Genomic DNA, 20,774 nt, shown 5'->3' on the forward strand with positions numbered 1-20,774 from the left:
GATATCTTGCAGAGGGATGCAGCACTCTTAAAATTGCAAAGCTTCTGAAGCGTGATCATCGAACAATCAAGCGTTTCATTCAAAATAGTCAACAGGGTCGCAAGAAGCGTGTGGAAAAACCAAGGCGCAAAATAACTGCCCATGAACTGAGAAAAGTCAAGCGTGCAGCCGCCAAGATGCCACTTGCCACCAGTTTGGCCATATTTCAGAGCTGCAACATCACTGGAGTGCCCAAAAGCACAAGGTGTGCAATACTCAGAGACATGGCCAAGGTAAGAAAGGCTGAAAGACGACCACCACTGAACAAGACACACAAGCTGAAACGTCAAGACTGGGCCAAGAAATATCTCAAGACTGATTTTTCTAAGGTTTTATGGACTGATGAAATGAGAGTGAGTCTTGAAGGGCCAGATGGATGGGCCCGTGGCTGGATTGGTAAAGGGCAGAGATCTCCAGTCCGACTCAGACGCCAGCAAGGTGGAGGTGGAGTACTGGTTTGGGCTGGTATCATCAAAGATGAGCTTGTGGGGCCTTTTCGGGTTGAGGATAGATTCAAGCTCAACTCCCAGTCCTACTGCCAGTTTCTAGAAGACACCTTCTTTAAGCAGTGGTACAGGAAGAAGTCTGCATCCTTCAAGAAAAACATGATTTTCATGCAGGACAATGCTCCATCACACGCGTCCAAGTACTCCACAGCCTGGCTGGCAAGAAAGGGTATAAAAGAAGAAAAACAAATGACATGGCCTCCTTGTTCACCTGATCTGAACCCGATTGAGAACCTGTGGTCCATCATAAAATGTGAGATTTACAAGGAGGGAAGACAGTACACCTCTCTGAACAGTGTCTGGGAGGCTGTGGTTGCTGCTGCACACAATGTTGATGGTGAACAGATCAAAACACTGACAGAATCCATGGATGGCAGGCTTTTGAGTGTCCTTGCAAAGAAAGGTGGCTATATTGGTCACTGATTTGTTTTTGTTTTGTTTTTGAATGTCAGAAATGTATATTTGTGAATGTTGAGATGTTATATTGGTTTCACTGGTAAAAATAAATAATTGAAATGGGTATATTTTTGTTTTTTGTTAAGTTGCCTAATAATTATACACAGTAATAGTCACCTGCACACACAGATATCCCCCTAAAATAGCTAAAACTAAAAACAAACTAAAAACTACTTTCAAAAATATTCAGCTTTGATATTAATGAGTTTTTTGGGTTCATTGAGAACATGGTTGTTGTTCAATAATACAATTATTCCTCAAAAATACAACTTGCCTAATAATTCTTCACTCCCTGTATATCCTGGGTATGAGACGTGTAATGCAGCAGGTAGGGGGAAAGGCAATAAATTGGAAAATCATGTAACCAGAGTTGCACAGAGATATCAGAGGGTGCGTCCATGACCCCAATCCCAAGCCATAGAACCATCCCAGCAATGACAGGTTGTGTAGCAGTGTGCCATCACTGGCGGACTCCTAGCCGTGCTGCTACTCTGGAGTCCTTGGTTTTATTGGAGCAGTAGTGATCTACATTATATGTAACGCAGCCTGGTGAGATCACTTCAGGTGATTCTAATGTGGCTGTACAGAAATTTTAGCTGGATCATTCTTTGCTTTCTAAGGTTCCTGCGCTCCTTCCTTGCATAAGAGTTTTTAGCTACTTCATTGTCCATGGACGTCTGTCTCAGGATGGTTCCAGTGATGGCAGCAGATTGTTTGTGACTGCTCTGATACATTATGGCATCTTTACAAGCAGTACCATATGTTTGTTTTTACATGCCCCCCCCCCCCCCCCCCCCCAAGACCATACGGAACGAATGTTGCAAGGATTGAGAGAGTGAACAGACTGAGCTCGAGTCCAGCAGAGATTTATTGCTATCGTGTTATTGTTTTTATGCCTGGGAGGGAATTCTTCACTTGTAATCCCACAGTATGGGGCAGTTTTATCAGAACCAGTGCAAGGAAAGCCCCAGCACTACCAGAGCAGTTACAGTACTTAGATCAGCCAATCGGAATCCTCGTTCTTGCCATCCGTTTCTGTATCAATTTGCCCGGCACTGGTTTTGATAAGTTCTCCCCATTAATCACATTTTACTGAAGATTTGCTATTTTCACCCAGTGCCTTTTTTTGATTCTCTTCACATCTCGACAACCAAAGCGAATTTTTGACAATTTTGAGGCAAAATTTAGAGAACAGATTGTGTGTTCAAAAATAATTGTCTTATACCCTTTTTTTTGTGTAGCTCCGCAGATGCCCCAGACAAGGGTGTGAAGCTGATGTGACCGTGATATGCCAGACATGGGGGAAGATTTATACAAATGCACAGGGACTGGTTACTAAAAAAGGGAACGTTTGTCTGATTACATGTACAATTACAAACACTGAACCGATTCTACAGTAAATAATATACACAGGTAAAGAAGTGCCCAGGTGTAGATAAAACTAGGTTAAAACCAACAATAAAATCGAAACGGTGAGGTGGTTTACCTCAATGACGACAGTCCCACTGAGAGAAAGATATTTTATTTAGCACAGGCGCTCATTGCTATTAGCTGTCTACTCTGGCACTTTTACTGGCCTGAGGAAGCGGACTTGGATCCATGAAACTCGTTGCCTGTGCTAAATCTTTCTCTTAATGAGATTGTCATAATGTAGGTGAGCCACCTCCAACTCTTTTTAATTTTATTGTTGGTTTTAACCTAGTTTTATCTACATGGTGCTGGGTCACCAGATCATCAGTTGTTGAGTTCCCTCCTTTTTAATGCTCTGCCATGACTTTACTGCAGTGGCTTCCAGCTGCTGTTTGTTTGTGGATATTGATATGCCTACCCCCTGGAGAGTGCGGTTTACTTGGTTGGCTGTTGTGATGGGTTCTCTTCACCATGGAAAGGATTCTGCAATCAACCACCTCGGTTGTCATCCGCAGACATCCAGGTATTTATGTATTGCTGAGTTCACCAGTGCTTTCTTGCTAAGCATGTACCAAACTGTAGATTTTGGCACTTGTAATATTGTAGGAATTTTTTTTGTAGGATGTCTGGGATGTTTCATCTGCATGGAGAGCTCCTTTGACCGCATGTTATCTGTTCACAGCAAAATCTTCCACACGCAAGCACCACACATCAACCCAACCCCATGCCTTTTATCTGCTTAACTGATAATGGCATAACAATGGACTTGTCCATACCTGCCCATTGAAATAGCCTTTGAGTCAATTGTTCAATTACTTTTGAGCTCCTAAAATGAAGGGATTGTTAAAAATGCTTTAGTTGCCTCACAATTTGTGCAATCGTTTTGTTCACTCCACTAATTTAAAGCTGAATGTCTGTACTTCAGCTGCATCTGCGTTGTTTCATTTAAAATTCATTGTGGTAATGTACAGAACTAAAATTAGAAAAAAAATGTCTGTCCAAATACTTATAGACCTAACTGTATTTCTTTCCTTTTAAACAATGCCAATCGACTAGCTGTCCTGCTGATCCTCTGCTTCTAATACCACGGACCCTGAAAAAAACATGCATATCAGGTGCTCTGATTTAAGTCTGGATTAGCTGCATGCTTGTTTCAGATGTGTGATTCAAACACTACTGCAGCCAAAGAGATCAGGTAACCAGTATTGTTCAGAAGGAAGTATATATGGTGACCACCTCTTACTTCAGGGAGAAAAGAAGAGACAATCGGGAGCCCCCAATAGTGTATTATTGTAATTTAGTTGGTGTAAACATAAGTAATAGACAATTATACTCACAAAGGTGGGATGCCAAGATCAGGCAACCACTTGTTCCGCAGTCGGGGTGATTAGACCTGTCCCCGCTCAGGCTAAGAAGTCGCTCTCTGTGAAGAAGAAAGGGTGTCGACACACATCCACCAGGTGGATAATTGCGTAGTAAAAATACAGAGGCGCCAGCAGAATAAAAGTAGTACCAATTTAAAACCAATTGAAATGTGGGTGGCAATGGTGGACTTGCCTACCCTACAAAAACCAACACCACTTTGTATGGTATAAAATTATTAAATTTAATTAATTTAGTACTCCAGATAAAAAACAGTTTGCAACGCGTTTCACGGGTCTCAAGCCCGCTTCATCAGGCAAAAAAACATACAAGCAGGAGCAACAAAGCAGTATTGTGTACTGGTGTGGCGCCTCTGCCAGATTTATACTTCTTGTGCCCCTAGGCCAAGTATGCTGTGGCTCTACTTTTATGTGCAGCAGCGCCCCTCCCATTCCATATACCGCCCCCTCTTCCCTGTGTTTCATCCATGTACTGTACCCCCTCTTTCATGAACAGCTCCCTTGGTCATCAGTTTTCCTTTTTCCATGCATTGCTTCCCCTTTTTAGCCTCCTCTTTTATATGTAGCAACCCTGCTTTCATTTCCAGGTTCTAATCTTAGGCTGCTGCCACCCAAGGCCATGGCCTTTGTGGCCTTTCCAGAAATCCACCCCTGATCAGGAGATGCCAAACTCTCTCCCTCTCCTTCTAATACACAGATACCAGGACACTCTTACCTCTACTACTCCTAATACACAGACATCAGGACACAATGACCTATCTTCTCCTACACTTACTATACAGTCTTTGGGACACAATTACCTCAACCCTCCTCCTAATCCAGTGATATCAGCACAGGCTCTATCTTCCTTCCACTTGCCTGCCATTTCCTCATCAGAGTATACTGACCTCTTCTACCTTCTTGCTAATACAGACATCAGGAGAGCTCTCTTCTCCTTCTAATGCAGTGGCCTCTCATAGGCACTGCTACCCTGACTCGTATCCTCTTTCCAATTTAGAAACTGCTCCATCTCTTCTATATGCACAAGAAATGAACCTGCTGAATCGAGGGAATGTTCTTCTATTCTCCATTTTACTGACCCCCATATACTGATATCAAGAATGTGGAGCACCCCCCACTAGTGTACTGGCAGTAAGCTGGAGGGAACTAACAGAAGGAGGATGTGGGACTCATTCTAATGATGTATTAGAAAGGAAGACTTTATAGCAGGTCTTGCTAGGGGTGGTACCAGATATGAGGCCAGTTCAGGTCACTCGCCCTCCTTGCTCCTCCCACATAATGCACAGTCCCAGACACGTATGCCCAGTCCAAGCTCGGACGCATTCCAGACGCCATTATCCCCCCAAAAAACACATCCAATATTATGAAGTGCAGGCGCTCATCCATGCAAAACACTGACATCATCAACAGTGGACAATGCCAGGGAGGCCACTGAAAACTTTGTATTTTACATTTCAATTTCCTCTGAAACAAAATAAAATAAATGGAAGATTTCAAATGATGAAATTTGTCATGAACAGGATGTCGGAACGTCTGCAGTCACGTTTATGGCCCCGGTTCAGTCCTGGATGCCGAGAATATACATCCCTGTAGCAGTGCTGTCAATACACCATCCAGTTTGTTGGGGGGGAGGGCTGGAATATATGTACATAAAATATGACGGACGTCTCATTTCATAAGGTGGGGGGGTGGGACATTCCTCATCAGCCCCATGAAGACCCTCCTTTCCTGGGTGGTGGTCTGCAGAGTGATGGCAACGTTCTGCTAGCTATCGTTACAGGGCAAGATCTCATTAAGAGAAAGAGAGCTCCTTTGACCGCATGTTATCTGTTCACAGCAAAATCTTCCACACGCAAGCACCACACATCAACCCAACCCCATGCCTTTTATCTGCTTAACTGATAATGGCATAACAATGGACTTGTCCATACCTGCCCATTGAAATAGCCTTTGAGTCAATTGTTCAATTACTTTTGAGCTCCTAAAATGAAGGGATTGTTAAAAATGCTTTAGTTGCCTCACAATTTGTGCAATCGTTTTGTTCACTCCACTAATTTAAAGCTGAATGTCTGTACTTCAGCTGCATCTGCGTTGTTTCATTTAAAATTCATTGTGGTAATGTACAGAACTAAAATTAGAAAAAAAATGTCTGTCCAAATACTTATAGACCTAACTGTATTTCTTTCCTTTTAAACAATGCCAATCGACTAGCTGTCCTGCTGATCCTCTGCTTCTAATACCACGGACCCTGAAAAAAACATGCATATCAGGTGCTCTGATTTAAGTCTGGATTAGCTGCATGCTTGTTTCAGATGTGTGATTCAAACACTACTGCAGCCAAAGAGATCAGGTAACCAGTATTGTTCAGAAGGAAGTATATATGGTGACCACCTCTCACTTCAGGGAGAAAAGAAGAGACAATCGAGAGCCCCCAATAGTGTATTATTGTAATTTAGTTGGTGTAAACATAAGTAATAGACAATTATACTCACAAAAGTGGGATGCCAAGATCAGGCAACCACTTGTTCCGCAGTCGGGGAGATTAGACCTGTAAGAAGTCGCTCTCTGTGAAGAAGAAAGGGTGTCGACACACATCCACCAGGTGGATAATTGCGTAGTAAAAATACAGAGGCGCCAGCAGAATAAAAGTAGTACCAATTTAAAACCAATTGAAATGTGGGTGGCAATGGTGGACTTGCCTACCCTACAAAAACCAACACCACTTTGTATGGTATAAAATTATTAAATTTAATTAATTTAGTACTCCAGATAAAAAACAGTTTGCAACGCGTTTCACGGGTCTCAAGCCCGCTTCATCAGGCAAAAAAACATACAAGCAGGAGCAATTACACAATACTGCTTTGTTGCTCCTGCTTGTATGTTTTTTGCCTGATGGAGCGGGCTTGAGACCCGTGAAACGCGTTGCAAACTGTTTTTTTATCTGGAGTACTAAATTAATTAAATTTAATAATTTTATATCATACAAAGTGGTGTTGGTTTTTGTAGGGTAGGCAAGTCCACCATTGCCACCCACATTTTAATTGGTTTTAAATTGGTACTACTTTTATTCTGCTGGCGCCTCTGTATTTTTACTACCTCTCACTTCAGGTTCCCTTTAAATTTTACAACTTTTCACATCAGTGGTCCTTTAATAATAATAATAGTAGCGTATTGGAGGATAATCGCAAATCCCTATTCCTTTGGGCAAACCCCCTATTCTCAAGGGCAGGGTTCACTTACCCTTTTGTGTCTTGGAATTTGTTACACATTTATTCATATTCATTTTGCCACTGTAATGACCAATTCTGTATTTTATACCATCTTTGTATTATATTGTATCCCATGTTGGTTTCTTACTTTGTACAGCGCCATGGAATATGTTGGCGCTTTATAACTCAATAATAATAATCCCACCATGCTCACACATGAATCCATCTGATATTAGAGCGGAATAGAGCGGCCCGCACACCGCTGTCGCATACAAAGCCGAGTCACATTGTATAAAACAGGCCAGTGTTTATTATATCGATTCATCCACAGGAGAGAATTCACTGCACGTTTTGGGCTAAACGCAGAGAGAAACATAGTTACATTCTCATTTACAGCTATTTACAGACAATCAATTTCTCTAGGAAGAGCAAGAGGGCAAATACCTTGTGATTTGGCCATCAATCTTGTTTATCTCCGTTCTCCCCAACGCAGAGATAAACAGTACAGAGAGCTTTCTACTCCTTCCATTCCCAGCAGTGAGAGAGAGAGAGCAATGTGTCATTACGGGGCCGGCTACAAGGACATAAAAAGGCACAATCCCTGCCAGGCTTCCTTATACACTCCGACAAACTGACCTCATGAGGACGAACCGATCCCTCACACTTATACATTAACATCAGCACAAGATTTCTCCAACTGACGGACAGATATTAGGGTAATACCAACTTTCTACCTTGTAAGTAACAAGACAGGAGGACCCCTTCAACTAAAAGACATCAGGACAAGATGACCCCTTCCGCTGTCAGACCTGAGCACAAACTGACCTCTTACTGTTTCTTTCTATTAAACAGACAAACTACAGCAACTTCTCCTCCTTAATACCCAGATATCAGCACATGTTGAACTCTCACCTCTTCTTACTAGTAAACAGAGTGTTTCTCTCCTGCTCATAATACAGTGATATCCGTCAACCATTTTCTACTCCTCCACTATAGACACCAGAACCACTAAGATCTTAACTCATCCTCCACCTAACACAGACATCAGGAGACGCCAAACTCTCCCCTCTCCTCCCAATACACAGACATCAGGAGACACCAAACTCTCCCCTCTCCTCCCAATACACACACATCAGGAGACGCCAACCTCTCCCCTCTCCTCCCAATACACAGACATCAGGAGACGTCAAACTCTTTCCTTCTCCTCCCAATACACAGACATCAGGAGATGCCAACCTCTCCCCCCAATACACAGACATCAGGAGACGCCAAACTCTCTCCTTTTCCTCCTAATACACAGACAACAGGAGACGCCAAACTCTCCCCTTCTCCTCCCAATACACAGACATCAGGAGATGCCAAACTCTCCGGACACTACTCTCCCCTTCTCCTCCCAATACACAGACATCAGGAGATGCCAAACTCTCCAGACACTACTCTCCCCTTCTCCTCCCAATACACAGACATCAGGAGATGCCAAACTCTCCAGACACTACTCTCCCCTTCTCCTCCCAATACACAGACATCAGGAGATGCCAAACTCTCCGGACACTAAACTCTCCCCTTCTCCTCCTAATACACAGTCATTAGGAGCAAGGCCAGATTTATACTTCTTGTGCCCCTAGGCCAAGTATGCTGTGGCTCTACTTTTATGTGCAGCAGCGCCCCTCCCATTCCATATACCGCCCCCTCTTCCCTGTGTTTCATCCATGTACTGTACCCCCTCTTTCATGAACAGCTCCCTTGGGCACCAGTTTCCCTTTTTCCATGCATTGCTTCCCCTTTTTAGCCTCCTCTTTTATATGTAGCAACCCTGCTTTCATTTCCAGGTTCTAATCTTAGGCTGCTGCCACCCAAGGCCATGGCCTTTGTGGCCTTTCCAGAAATCCACCCCTGATCAGGAGATGCCAAACTCTCTCCCTCTCCTTCTTATACACAGATACCAGGACACTCTTACTTCTACTACTCCTAATACACAGACATCAGGACACAATGACCTATCTTCTCCTACACTTACTATACAGACTTTGGGACACAATTACCTCAACCCTCCTCCTAATCCAGTGATATCAGCACAGGCTCTATCTTCCTTCCACTTGCCTGCCATTTCCTCATCAGAGTATACTGACCTCTTCTACCTTCTTGCTAATACAGACATCAGGAGAGCTCTCTTCTCCTTCTAATGCAGTGGCCTCTCATAGGCACTGCTACCCTGACTCGTATCCTCTTTACAATTTAGAAACTGCTCCATCTCTTCTATATGCACAAGAAATGAACCTGCTGAATCGAGGGAATGTTCTTCTATTCTCCATTTTACTGACCCCCATACACTGATATCAAGAATGTGGAGCACCCCCCACTAGTGTACAGCTAGTAAGCTGGAGGGAACTAACAGAAGGAGGATGTGGGACTCGTTCTAATGATGTATTAGAAAGGAAGACTTTATAGCAGGTCTTTCTATGGGTGGTACCAGATATGAGGCCAGTTCACGTCACTCGCCCTCCTTGCTCCTCCCACATAATGCACAGTCCCAGACACGTATGCCCAGTCCAAGCTCGGACGCATCCAGACGCCATTATCCCCCCAAAAAACACATCCAATATTATAAAGTGCAGGCGCTCATCCATGCAAAACACTGACATCATCAACAGTGGACAATGCCAGGGAGGCCACTGAAAACATTGTATTTTACATTTCAATTTCCTCTGAAACAAAATAAAATAAATGGAAGATTTCAAATGATGAAACTTGTCATGAACAGGATGTCGGAACGTCTGCAGTCACGTTTATGGCCCCGGTTCAGTCCTGGATGCTGAGAATATACATCCCTGTAGCAGTGCTGTCAATACACAATCCAGTTTGTTGGGGGGGAGGGCTGGAATATATGTACATAAAATATGAGGGACGTCTCATTTCATAAGGTTGGGGGGGGGGGACATTCCTCATCAGCCCCATGAAGACCCTCCTTTCCTGGGTGGTGGTCTGCAGAGTGATGGCAACGTTCTGCTAGCTATCGTTACAGGGCAATACTCTGCAGTCCGGTCATACCATATTGGTCTGGCTTTAAGCAAAGCTGAGAGTTACGGTGTAGACCATTCTTCAGGCCAGGCTGCCTACAATTAAATGATTGATGAGCGCTCGGACTTGGGTTACGGAATAACGACAAGAGAGAAATTCCATGGATAATTATTACCCGAAGAAGTCAGTCCTCCTCTTATCAGGGAATTTCATTGCCTCCCAATAAATAATGTCTGAGAGACCTGCGAAAAGGCAACCTCTCCATCTTTCTTTATATATATAAATTTATATATTTATAGTTTTGTCCTCCTTAATAAAAAAAACAAAGTTTGGGTACAAATAAAATAGGGGTTAGTCTGAAAGGAGATGCGATGTGTTGGGGGGTGTAAGGAAATGCTCGATAGAAGGTCCCAGAAGCATGACGTCCTGTTTCTCATGTCTGCAGCTCCTCTGTAGGCGGGTGGTTCCTCCGGTTCCTGGCGCGTTTCTGATCTTGAAGGTCTTTTGCGTCACTTTGGGCGGAGCCAGAGGGGCGCCAGTATCCCTGGCAATATTGGTTGATGAGTCCCATTTCAGGCTGGGAGAGAAGCTGCACTAGTTCGTCGTAAGCCCCCGGGGCTCCGGCAGGATGGGATGCCATTGCAACTGGTGCATCTGGTTGGAGAAGAGCCGATGTGACCGATTCGCTGCTGAGGACGTGGAGGCGGACGCGCATGACGATATGCTTGAAGTTGTTCTCGGTGGCGGTGCAGTGGTACACGCCTGTGTCTGACATCTGCAGGGAACGTATCAGGAGACCCTGCTCCGTCTTCAGGAACCGTCCTTCTGAGCGCAACTGTAAAAATAAGAAGAAAATATCAGGATGCTTGTCCAAGATCTCATCTCCATTCTGTCAATATGTCACTGCATCAAGAGATGTGCCACAAAAGAAGACGTCTTTGACAACAATTGTTACAGCATCCCTGAACTGAAAATGAACCTATGAGTTAACTAATTGTATGTTATTTCTGAACAGCAGCCATGTCAGTGCTATGCAAAATCCTCTTCATTCAGCTGCAAAACAAAAGAGGTAATATCCCTTTGCACTGCCCATCCTTGTCTTTTTTTCAGCAGTGTTTCCCCAGCCAAACAGAAGTGTTTGTGCTTTTGTTTACTCTGCAGGAAAGCCATGTCTGAATTTACCGATAACTGATATTCGACTGCCTCATTTGCACTGATAAAAACTCTAATTTTTTCACCCTTGCAATGAAAAACAAATAAATAAAAAGGGACCTGATACATTTTTTTTAGTACGGCTGTTAATATATGTTTGTATGTTTATCTCATGATGTCACGTCAGTTCAGGTATGCTATAAGGAAACAAAAAGTGAAAAGAATAATACTTTTTCAAAATTCTTCTTGCCTGCCCATTGTGCTTTTAAAATGAACACAATAGTTTGTTGGTTAATTACCCAACTGTAAGCTAAAAGCAAAAGGCTCACTGTCATGTTTTCTACACAGAAAAGGGACATATCGGCCTCAATTCTCTAAGCTTATCTCCTGTCTTTAATAATGTTTCTATATTGACCACCATGGTGACGAGGCATGCAGTATTCGGGACACATTTTACCTCAGGCAAACCTAAAGTTAACTCTTCTGTCTTTAAGTTAACTCTTCAATCCTTAAAATAACTCCAGAATTCTAAAGTTAAAGATAGGCTGTTAATTAACTGCTTGTGAAAATAACTACAGAGGAGGTATCTTAACTACAGAGAAGGTAACTTAAGGAATGGAGAGATAAGATAACTCTCACTGTGAGGAGGTACTCCAAACTCAAACTGTAGAAAATATGGGTTAATTATCTTGATGATCTTGATGAGATGTCACTGTAGCTCTGCTGCACTATCCTTAAGGTGGCCATACACTGGCCCGATTCCCGGCCGTTTCGACAGCAGATTCGATCCTGGGATCGAATCTGCTGCCAATCGTTCGCGGTAAACGCCGCCGACGATCAGATTTCCTCCCGAAATCGGATCGGTCCGTCGATCGCGCTGTGCGGGAAATTACCCTCGATCGCCCGCGGGTAAAGTGCGCGTCGCTAGCGGCGGCCGATCCGATGAAAAATACATTACCTGATGCGGGCTCCCGGGCGTCTTCTCCGCATCTTCTCAGCGCTGCACCCGCTCCATCCCGGCGCTTCCTGGGTCACTGCAGTGACCCAGGAAGTTCAAATAGAGGGCGCTCTATTTGAACTTCCTGGTCACGGAGTGACACAGGAAGCGCCGGGATGGAGCGGGTGCAGCGCTGAGAAGATGCGGAGAAGACGCCCGGGAGCCCGCATCAGGTAATGTATACAGGGGGGGGGGCACAGGCGGCAGGAGCAGCTGAACAGATTGTGATCGGTTTCAGGCTGAAATCGATTCACAATCTGTTTGCAGTAAAGGCAGCCATACGATCCCTATCTGATCAGATTCGATCAGATAGGGATCTGTCAGCTGGTCGATCTGTTGGCACATCGACCAGTGTATGGCTGCCTTAACAGGCAGGAAATGAGGCTGCATCCCACACCAGCTTCCTGTCAGACACAAGGCTACAGTTCCCATGGTGCCTAACTATTGCTGGGTACACACGGTGCGTTACCGCACTCGATTCCCGTCGATGCGCCGCTCGATTCCCGTCGATTCGTTTATTTCCGACATGTCCGATTCGCGTTTCGATGGATCGTTAGGTCGATTTGCAATACTTTACATGGCATTCGACCTAAAAATAATCAAAATGCGCTCGGAAATGCTGGAATCGTCTGGAATCGAGCGGCGCACCCCCCCCCCCCCCCCCCTTCCCAAGTGCATTGTTAATCTCAAAATCTCACCTTCTCCTTTTGTGGTGAGTCTCGGCCTCGTCTGCTGCTTCCCCCGAGCGACGCAAGCGTATGTGACAGAGGCACTCGGGGGAAGCAGTGGATGAGACAGGGAGTTACCGCAGCTGGAGCAGGCGAGATTGTAATGCTCGCGGCACCAGGGCAACATCATGAGGCTGATTCCTAAGAGATTCCGTGCTGAAATCTATCAGGAATCGGCCAGCGGTGTATGGGCAGCCAACGGATCTCTCTCTCTAATCAGATTGGATCAGAGAGAGAGATCGGTCTCTTAGTCAGTGGATCAGCCCACACATCGCCAGATGTATGGCCACCTATAATTCTGCATGACAATTATCCTAGGTGTCTGCATAAGATTAATATCTGCCTGCTGCTGACCACAGGTCTCACCTCTTTTTTGCGGTCAGAGTTGTCCTTTTGAAGCACCCATTTTACAAAGGCTTGCGGCGATCGCGGTTGACACTCCAGGAAGGCGGAGCTTCCCTCCACACCATACTGTGCGGCGTCCATGACGTTCTTATTGGCTGCAATATGAAATAGAGATATGTGATTGGGAGAAATGAATGCAGGCGCTGCAACACTGATGAGGAGTTGCTGCAGTCGCCCAATATTCAGCACTAGCTGGTCAACAATGCAATCTAATGGTTAGTATTAAGTTATCTATACTTAAAGAAAAAGTACATTTATAAAAATGAAAAACAGGACATCTATATATTTTGTAAGCTATTCAGTAATTTAATGTTATCAACCTATCTTTCCACCTTTCATGCCACAAAACTGGCAAAATGAACACTAAGGTAGTACAGGACTTTTAGATATGTTTTCCTGTTTGTGTAACTGGCTGTCTGATTTTAACAGCACTGTGCTTAAAGGAAACTTTAAAAAAAAAAAAAGTGTTTCACTTACCTGGGGCTTCTGCCAACCCCCAGCAGCCATCCTGTCCCGCGCCCGTCCTAAACGATCCTCCGGTCCCCCGCCACGGCTTCGTTTTGCTTTTGGCGACTGAGGCTGTTGCTGGCCACTGCGCCTCAGTGGCCCTTGCAGCGCAGATCCTCGTTTGCGCTCTCATCGGTGGACGCTACTGGCCACAGTGGCCATCTACTTGCAAGTCAACGGTAACAAAACTGAGCCGTGGCAGGGGACCGCTGAGGAATGGCACATGCACAGGACGTCTGCAAGGGGCTGGCAGAAGCCCCAGGTAAGTGAAACTTTTTTTTTTTTATTTAAAGATACTTCAGGTTTTCTTTGAAGCAGAAGTATAGTCAGAATTTCTCTACTGCTCCAATAGATTAGCAAACTATTACAGTAAGTCTCTCTTTAAAAAAAAATGGGGGGGCAGGGAGCGAGAGAGCTGTGCACTTCGAAAAATAGCAGTATGAAGATTTTAGAATGAACTGGATATTACATTATTATGGCAAATGGCTGCTTCTGGTACTAGCTACCAATAAATACATAGCAAAAATCAATCCCATCAGCTCACCATTGGAATTGTAGCCTCGGCACTGCCTCATGGGGTTCCCATGTCTGACATCCTGACGGCGGCTCCGTCTGCGGAAAAGAAACGGACAACTGTTAGAGTGATCATTGGGAGAGACACTGTGTAGATCAGTTTGATTCTCTGTCAGACTAGCCCAGCTCACCCCTCTGCATACCGCTTGGATGACGCTGAGTAGCGAGAACAGGTCTTCCCATCCCAGGCACAGTATGGATCTCTGGCCAGGCAGCAGTCCGCACATGCTTCTCCGTACACGTCACAGCGATGGAGTGCGAGGTGTGTCACTCCAGAGGAGGAGGACAAGTACAGTTGTTGCTGCAGAGGAACAAGGACTGTTTATAATATACACAACCAGCACATTGTCCTAGAGAAGGGGTGCCAAACTCAAATACACAGCGGACTGAAATTGAAAACTGGGACCAAGTAGCGGGCCACACTTAATGTCTCATGGCCATCTCACTCCCTTACTCAGTTCCCTGGTGTCTACTAGGTTTCCTTATACAGTTCCCTGGTGTCTATTGCCCCCCTTCCCCTATACAGTTTCCTGGTTTCCAGTGCCCTCCCCTACAGAAATCCCTGGTGTTTAGTGGCCCTCTTCCTCCCCTATACAGATCCCTGGTGTCTAGTGGTCTCCTCCCTCCCTATATAATTTCCTGGCGTCTATTGACCCCTCCCTTTCCTATACAGTTCCCTGATGTCTAATGGCCCCCTCCCCCTATACAGTTTCCTGGTCTCTAGTGCCCTCTACCACTCCCGTATACAGTTCCCTGATATCTAATTGAAACCATTTCTCCCCTATACAAATCTCTGGTGTCTACTGGTCCAACCTCCCCTATACAGTTTGCTGATGTTTAGTTGCCCCCTCCCTCCTCTATACAGTTTCCTGGTGTCTAATTGCCCCCCTCCCTCTCCTACACAGTTCCCTGGTGTCTAGTGGTCCTCCTCCTCATACACTTTAATACCTTCACCAAGTGGCTTCACAATTTTCCCCACTCAGCCATATAGGCTTAGCGCTTAGCTACTCGTGGGCCAAATGCAAAGTGGGGAAGCCACTAGTGGGCCAAATGTGATGGCAGTGCGGGTAACATTTGGTCCCCAGGACAGAGTTTGACATGTATGTCCTAGAGTGACATTCCTTTCCAGCCAGTAACTATGCTTCCTGATGTGAGAATAAAAAGGCTTCATTCTGAACAATGCAGCACTAGAATTTGTACTTCTAAACACCCATCAGACATCAATGATAGCAGCCAGGAACTCACCCGTTTGGATGAAATTTTCATGGATCTGATGGAAGCCGGAACCTAAGAGATAAAAGACACATACAGGAAAAGTGATAGAGAGTAGAGAACAATGTATACCACAAGCCATCCACTGTTTATATGCCGTACATCACTCCACATGAAGCTGAAGGCCCCTTATGGATATCATTATTATCCTCATCATTTATAGTAACACTTTTCTAGTATTACAGGAAATCTGGAATGAGAGGAATATGGAGGCTGCCATCGCTGACCATGTAGGCTGTGCATTCATCTTCCAGTCATGAGTTTGAATTCCACCAGGACACAGTAGAGTTTCTATGTTCTCCCAGCGTTTGTGTGGGTTTCCTCCGTGTGTTCTGGTTTCCCTACTACACCCCAAAAACATACTGGTAAGTAAAATGTCACACCCCAAAATTGCTCTTATACCTGATACACACAATGCAACTTTCCTTCAGAGCAACTGATGATATCCTAAATGTCTGATCTGCTTCCGAACAGGATTGATTTTCAGATCAGATCGGCCATGTCGGAAATGATCGATTTGACCCGTCGGTCTGATGTGAAAATTGCATTGTGTGTATCAGGCCTTATATTGAGAAGGAACAGGGATCTGTGTAAATTGCTCCAATGGTAAGCCATCCGATACAGTACAGTTACAGCATAACAAGGAAGTGTGAGGACGGCCTAAAAGGCGTTTCACGGGACTCCCCGCTTTGTCAGAGGTCAATATTGGGCTCTGATGAAGCGGGGAGACCCTTGAAATGTCTGTTAGGCTGTCCCTACACTTCCTTGTCAGAATCAGAATGACTTTATTCGCCAAGTGCGACAGGCGCCGCACCCGGAATTATTTGTGGACACAAGGCATATTGGCAAGTGACAAACAGTGCGAGTAACAGTACACATAGTACAATTAATAAATTTATAAGACAGAGTAAATGACACATAGAGCGGTTGTCCCATATTATGCAAAGATGAACATGTCGGCCTATGGGCGCGTGTTCGTACTCTAGTGCCCCGAGGTGCTGAAGGGGCTTAGGATGACATTGGGGAGAGGGTCTGAGTTAAGGAGAGTGATCGCTTGCGGGAAGAAGGTGTTCCTACGCCTGGCGGTTTTGGTGTAGATGGACCCATAGCGGTGTCCCGAGCGGAGGGGACTAAAGAAGTGATTGCCAGGGTGGGAGGGGTCGAGTGTGATTCTATTTGCCCTGGACCTCATTCTGGATGTGTGTAGAAGGTCCATGGGTGGCAGGGGCGACCCAATGATCTTCTCAGCCACATTGATGACTCTCTGGAGTTTGAGCCTGTCTTTTGCATTTGCCCTTGTACTGTACTGTATGGATTAAAAGCATTGGGGCAATTTACACTGGTGCCCAGCTCTGTTCTCTTAAATTGCTAAAGAGGTAAAAGCGTAGGAGAGAGTGGAAAACGGTTATTTATTGCCTTTAGTAACACAGGGAGCACTAGACTGGTTATTTTTACCATAAAGTATGTTTCCGCATTCAGGAGATCAGACAGACAGATGTTCAGCTGGTAAAACACACACAGAGCAATGCCATCACCATATCAGACATCGGTCTATAGACTGTCGTGTAGAAGGATGAAGGTATTGGGGACAATTATCAGCCATGTTGGAAATGTGGCCTCCAGATGACTGGCCCATCACTGAACCCTACAATCAGGCCCCACACAGAACAGATGGTGGTGGTGGTGGTGGTGGTGGTGGGGGGGGGGGGGGGGGGGGGGGGGCTAGGGCTGTCTGAACACAATGGCTTAGCATTACATCCCCGATAGAAAGGTTGAGTGCTGTATGTCATTATTTATTTGCTATAAAGTAATAGAAGTTTCTTGCAGCATTAGCTTTTAGAATTACGATTTCTCTTCCTCCGATCCCTGAGCATACGGACTTAAATTCCAAGCTTCAATATAAAGCTGCAATTAATCAATCTCACAAACATCCATCAGTTATTTAAAGTGGATCCGAGATAAACTTTTACTCATTGCATAATTGTGTTCCTTACATATAGTTTATAGGGCATTCCTCAATCCAAATTATTTTTTTGTTTTGTTTTAATACTCTAATTTTCTATAAACTAAACAAGCCTCGCCCACAGCTTTTCACAGTGCCTTGGCAGTGTAGCAAGGGCTTATGGGAGCTCATTCTGGGCAGGAGGAGGTTACTAGCCATTGATGTCAGAGGCAGAGGGGAGGGGGGAAGAGGAGAGGGGACTGAATTTACACACAGGCAAGCTGATAGCATCTCCAGCCCTCAGCCTGTGACAATGTGACAAACAGAACATGGCTGCTCTCATTGTATCACAGGAATAAATAATCATACACTTTTGAAGCTGTTTGCAGCTAGATATGCTGTGTAAACTATCTAAACTTTAGATAAGATATATAGGCAAGTTACTTGTTATAGTTAGTTTTTCATCTCAGATCCGCTTTAAAGGACACCTGAAGTGAGAGGGATATGAAGGCGGTCATATTCATTTCCTTTTAAAACAATGCACATTGTCTGGTTGTCCTGTTGATCTTCTGCTTCTAATATTTTAGCCATAGCCCCTCAACAAACATGCAGATCAGATGTTTGATTGCATTAGCCACATGCTTGTGTCAGGTGTGTGATTCAGACAGTATTGATGCATGAAAGATTATCCGGAAGCGAGGCAACTAGTATTGTTTAAAAGGAAATAAATATGGCAGCCTCCATACACCTCTCTCAGAGGCCAGATGTCTTTTAAAAAGTTTAATACTGAGTCCAGTTAATCTTGTACAGAACAATATCATTATCTGGAGTTTGAATGCTTCCTGTTTTTGCACAGACCCCAAACTGTCTATCAAAACCATAGCATTCAGATCTCCATCAGTGTGGCCTGGTTGGGAATAATGATGCCCCCCTCCCCCCCAGTATGCTGAAGGTTTTTTGTACTATATAAATTCTAAAATAATAATAACTTCATCTCCTACCTTAAAGACTTCCACCTCTTCCAGGATCAGCTCCTCGGTTTCCAGATCATCCTTTGGCAGAACGATCACCTTCTGCACCGTGCCCTGATCTGCCGGGAAAACACAGGCAAGTCACTCTCTGCACAAGTGTCCAAATATATCTGCACTATTCACAGGTCTCTATTTAAATGGGCATAATTATTATTACAGTATTATTGCTTCATATAGCACCATCATCTTTCATGGCGTTATGCGAAGTAAGAAAACAAAGGTGGGAACATTAAATCTAGCCATTGGTATACATAAAAATACAAACTCTAATACATATACAATACAGAATCAATATACATTATAGTAAGTTGCAGACACAGCTGTACAGTGATTAACAAATGTACAGCAATCTCACAATATCTTACATAAAGAAACACCCAGAGTCAAATCAGTTATTGCAGTTCATTTTCAATGCTCTTTCACAATTGCAATGTTATCCGCTAGTACAAAGATTCTGTACAGTGATGTGGGTTAATGTTAATATTCTATAGGCGTTTCTCCACCCGAAGTTGCGCGGATGATAATAAAGGTCTTTTACGCACTTTCTATTGCCTCGGTCAACTTTGGTTTTGCAGTCTTTTTCACAAGTAATTATTCCTATTCAGTAAGCCGGTACCTATTCAGTAAGGAGTCTGTGGGCAATACACTACAGGGTTAAGCATGCTTGTTGTGGCTGCAGCTCTTAGGTGCCTTGAGTCAGATAGGAGAAAAGCGCTATTCAAATGTTGGAATTAATATTATACAAAAAAAACCAACAAAAAAACCCCTTCAGAGCTCTAAAGTTGTAAGTGACAACCGTAAATGAGCCTTCATGGAGTTCTCCTTTAAATCAGCAACTCCAGTGTCATGAAAGACGCATGGAAGTTGTCATTGCTAACCTCCATATAAAAGCTATAACCCGTTCTTAATCGTTCATGTGGAACAGGTACGTACAACAGAAGTTGCCACTCTTCCCTGGCCGTTCTGATCTGCACACTTGTTCCGGATGAATGACAGTTTCCAGTAAGTTTATGACAGTTTATGACTGATTATCGGACTGTACCAGGGGTGTGTTAATCTGTTAAATCTGCAATCCAAAAAGGTCCCTGCCTCTCTCCTCTCGCTTCGGTTCTCTCTCTACTTTCCTCATTCTCTCTTTATCTCTGCTGTCCGCCTCTATCATGATCCTACTTAGTTTCCTCTCTACTTTTCGTGGACAATCGGTGCACCTGTCTTGTTGGGAGCGTGTCGCTGTGTAGCGTCCAGTGCCGAAAATGGCAGCGCTCATATCAGCTTTCAGGCTGCTCCTCCAGTCCCACTCTCTTTCTGTTCCTGCTATCAGTGTATGTTTTGCTCTGTTTGTATTACGTTAACTGTACGTTTATGCTGTAATGCTCTCTGTTTTTGCTTTTTATTTTTGCTTTTATTGTTGTACGTATGTACCATGCTTAACTGTATACGACGCTCTGGTTAATTGTACGCACACGCTGTTATGTTGTCCTATGTATGCTTGTCCCATGTCTATTTATGTACCATGCTTAACCGTGCTATTTTCTTGTTTTCATCAACGACCCTGTATGCGCCAAAACCAATTCCGGGTACAATCCACCGTTGTACTTGGCGAAAATAAAGTCTGATTCTGATTCTTTAACATAATGAGCCTCTGCCCAAGCTGGCGCTCTGAGCCAAGTTACCTGAGGAAGCAGTATGTTGCAAGCAAAACACATTGTCTTTTTCCAATAAATTATCCCTTTTTATGTTTTATATCTTCAGGTAAGTTCCTCTTACCTTTCAAACTGTTTCTAAGTGTTTTGTAACTTTTCTGGGGTGCCTCTTTCCCTCCCTCCCAAGCTTATGGCAAACTCTCCTTCCCTCTGTATACAGATGATGCTTTCTTGTCCTTTGTACCATAATTGGAAAAGCATCTTTCTTTTGCACTAAATAATGCCTGTCTCCTTAAATCTGTTGATTTTACCACTACTCAGTCATTTTAAAGTTGGGACAGAACACAATGTATTCAAGTACTCGGATCTCCAAGTTTCTCTCTCGGTTTCCTAGTTGTTATTCTAGCAATTGGTGAGAGTCGTCTCCACTGTTATGATGGCTGCAGATTTGATGCTTCAATGAGCAGAGAATAGATTAAATCAACAATCAGCTAGAGGGCCAAT

The 20,774-nt window shown here is 44.2% G+C and overlaps 1 protein-coding gene across 7 annotated transcripts in view; it reads right to left on the reverse strand.

Moving 5' to 3' along the window:
• Window positions 1-7,289: 7,289 nt before the first annotated feature.
• SEMA3F (semaphorin 3F) overlaps window positions 7,290-20,774 on the reverse strand; it is a 165,874-nt gene continuing 152,389 nt past the window's right edge. For 5 of the 7 annotated variants that reach the window (XM_068252950.1, XM_068252946.1, XM_068252947.1 and 2 more), the window contains 6 exons: window positions 18,598-18,686; window positions 15,628-15,669; window positions 14,514-14,683; window positions 14,354-14,421; window positions 13,264-13,397; window positions 7,290-10,855 (listed from right to left, as the gene is read on the reverse strand). In XM_068252950.1, the coding sequence (XP_068109051.1) occupies window positions 10,454-10,855; window positions 13,264-13,397; window positions 14,354-14,421; window positions 14,514-14,683; window positions 15,628-15,669; window positions 18,598-18,686 (905 nt within the window). In that variant the 3' untranslated portion in view covers window positions 7,290-10,453. The remainder of the gene's footprint in view (window positions 10,856-13,263; window positions 13,398-14,353; window positions 14,422-14,513; window positions 14,684-15,627; window positions 15,670-18,597; window positions 18,687-20,774) is intronic. The other 2 variants (XM_068252952.1, XM_068252949.1) reach the window with 1 other exon arrangement.

This window comes from Hyperolius riggenbachi, chromosome 9 (assembly GCF_040937935.1).
Source record: "Hyperolius riggenbachi isolate aHypRig1 chromosome 9, aHypRig1.pri, whole genome shotgun sequence".
In the NCBI taxonomy this organism is placed as follows: domain Eukaryota; kingdom Metazoa; phylum Chordata; class Amphibia; order Anura; family Hyperoliidae; genus Hyperolius; species Hyperolius riggenbachi.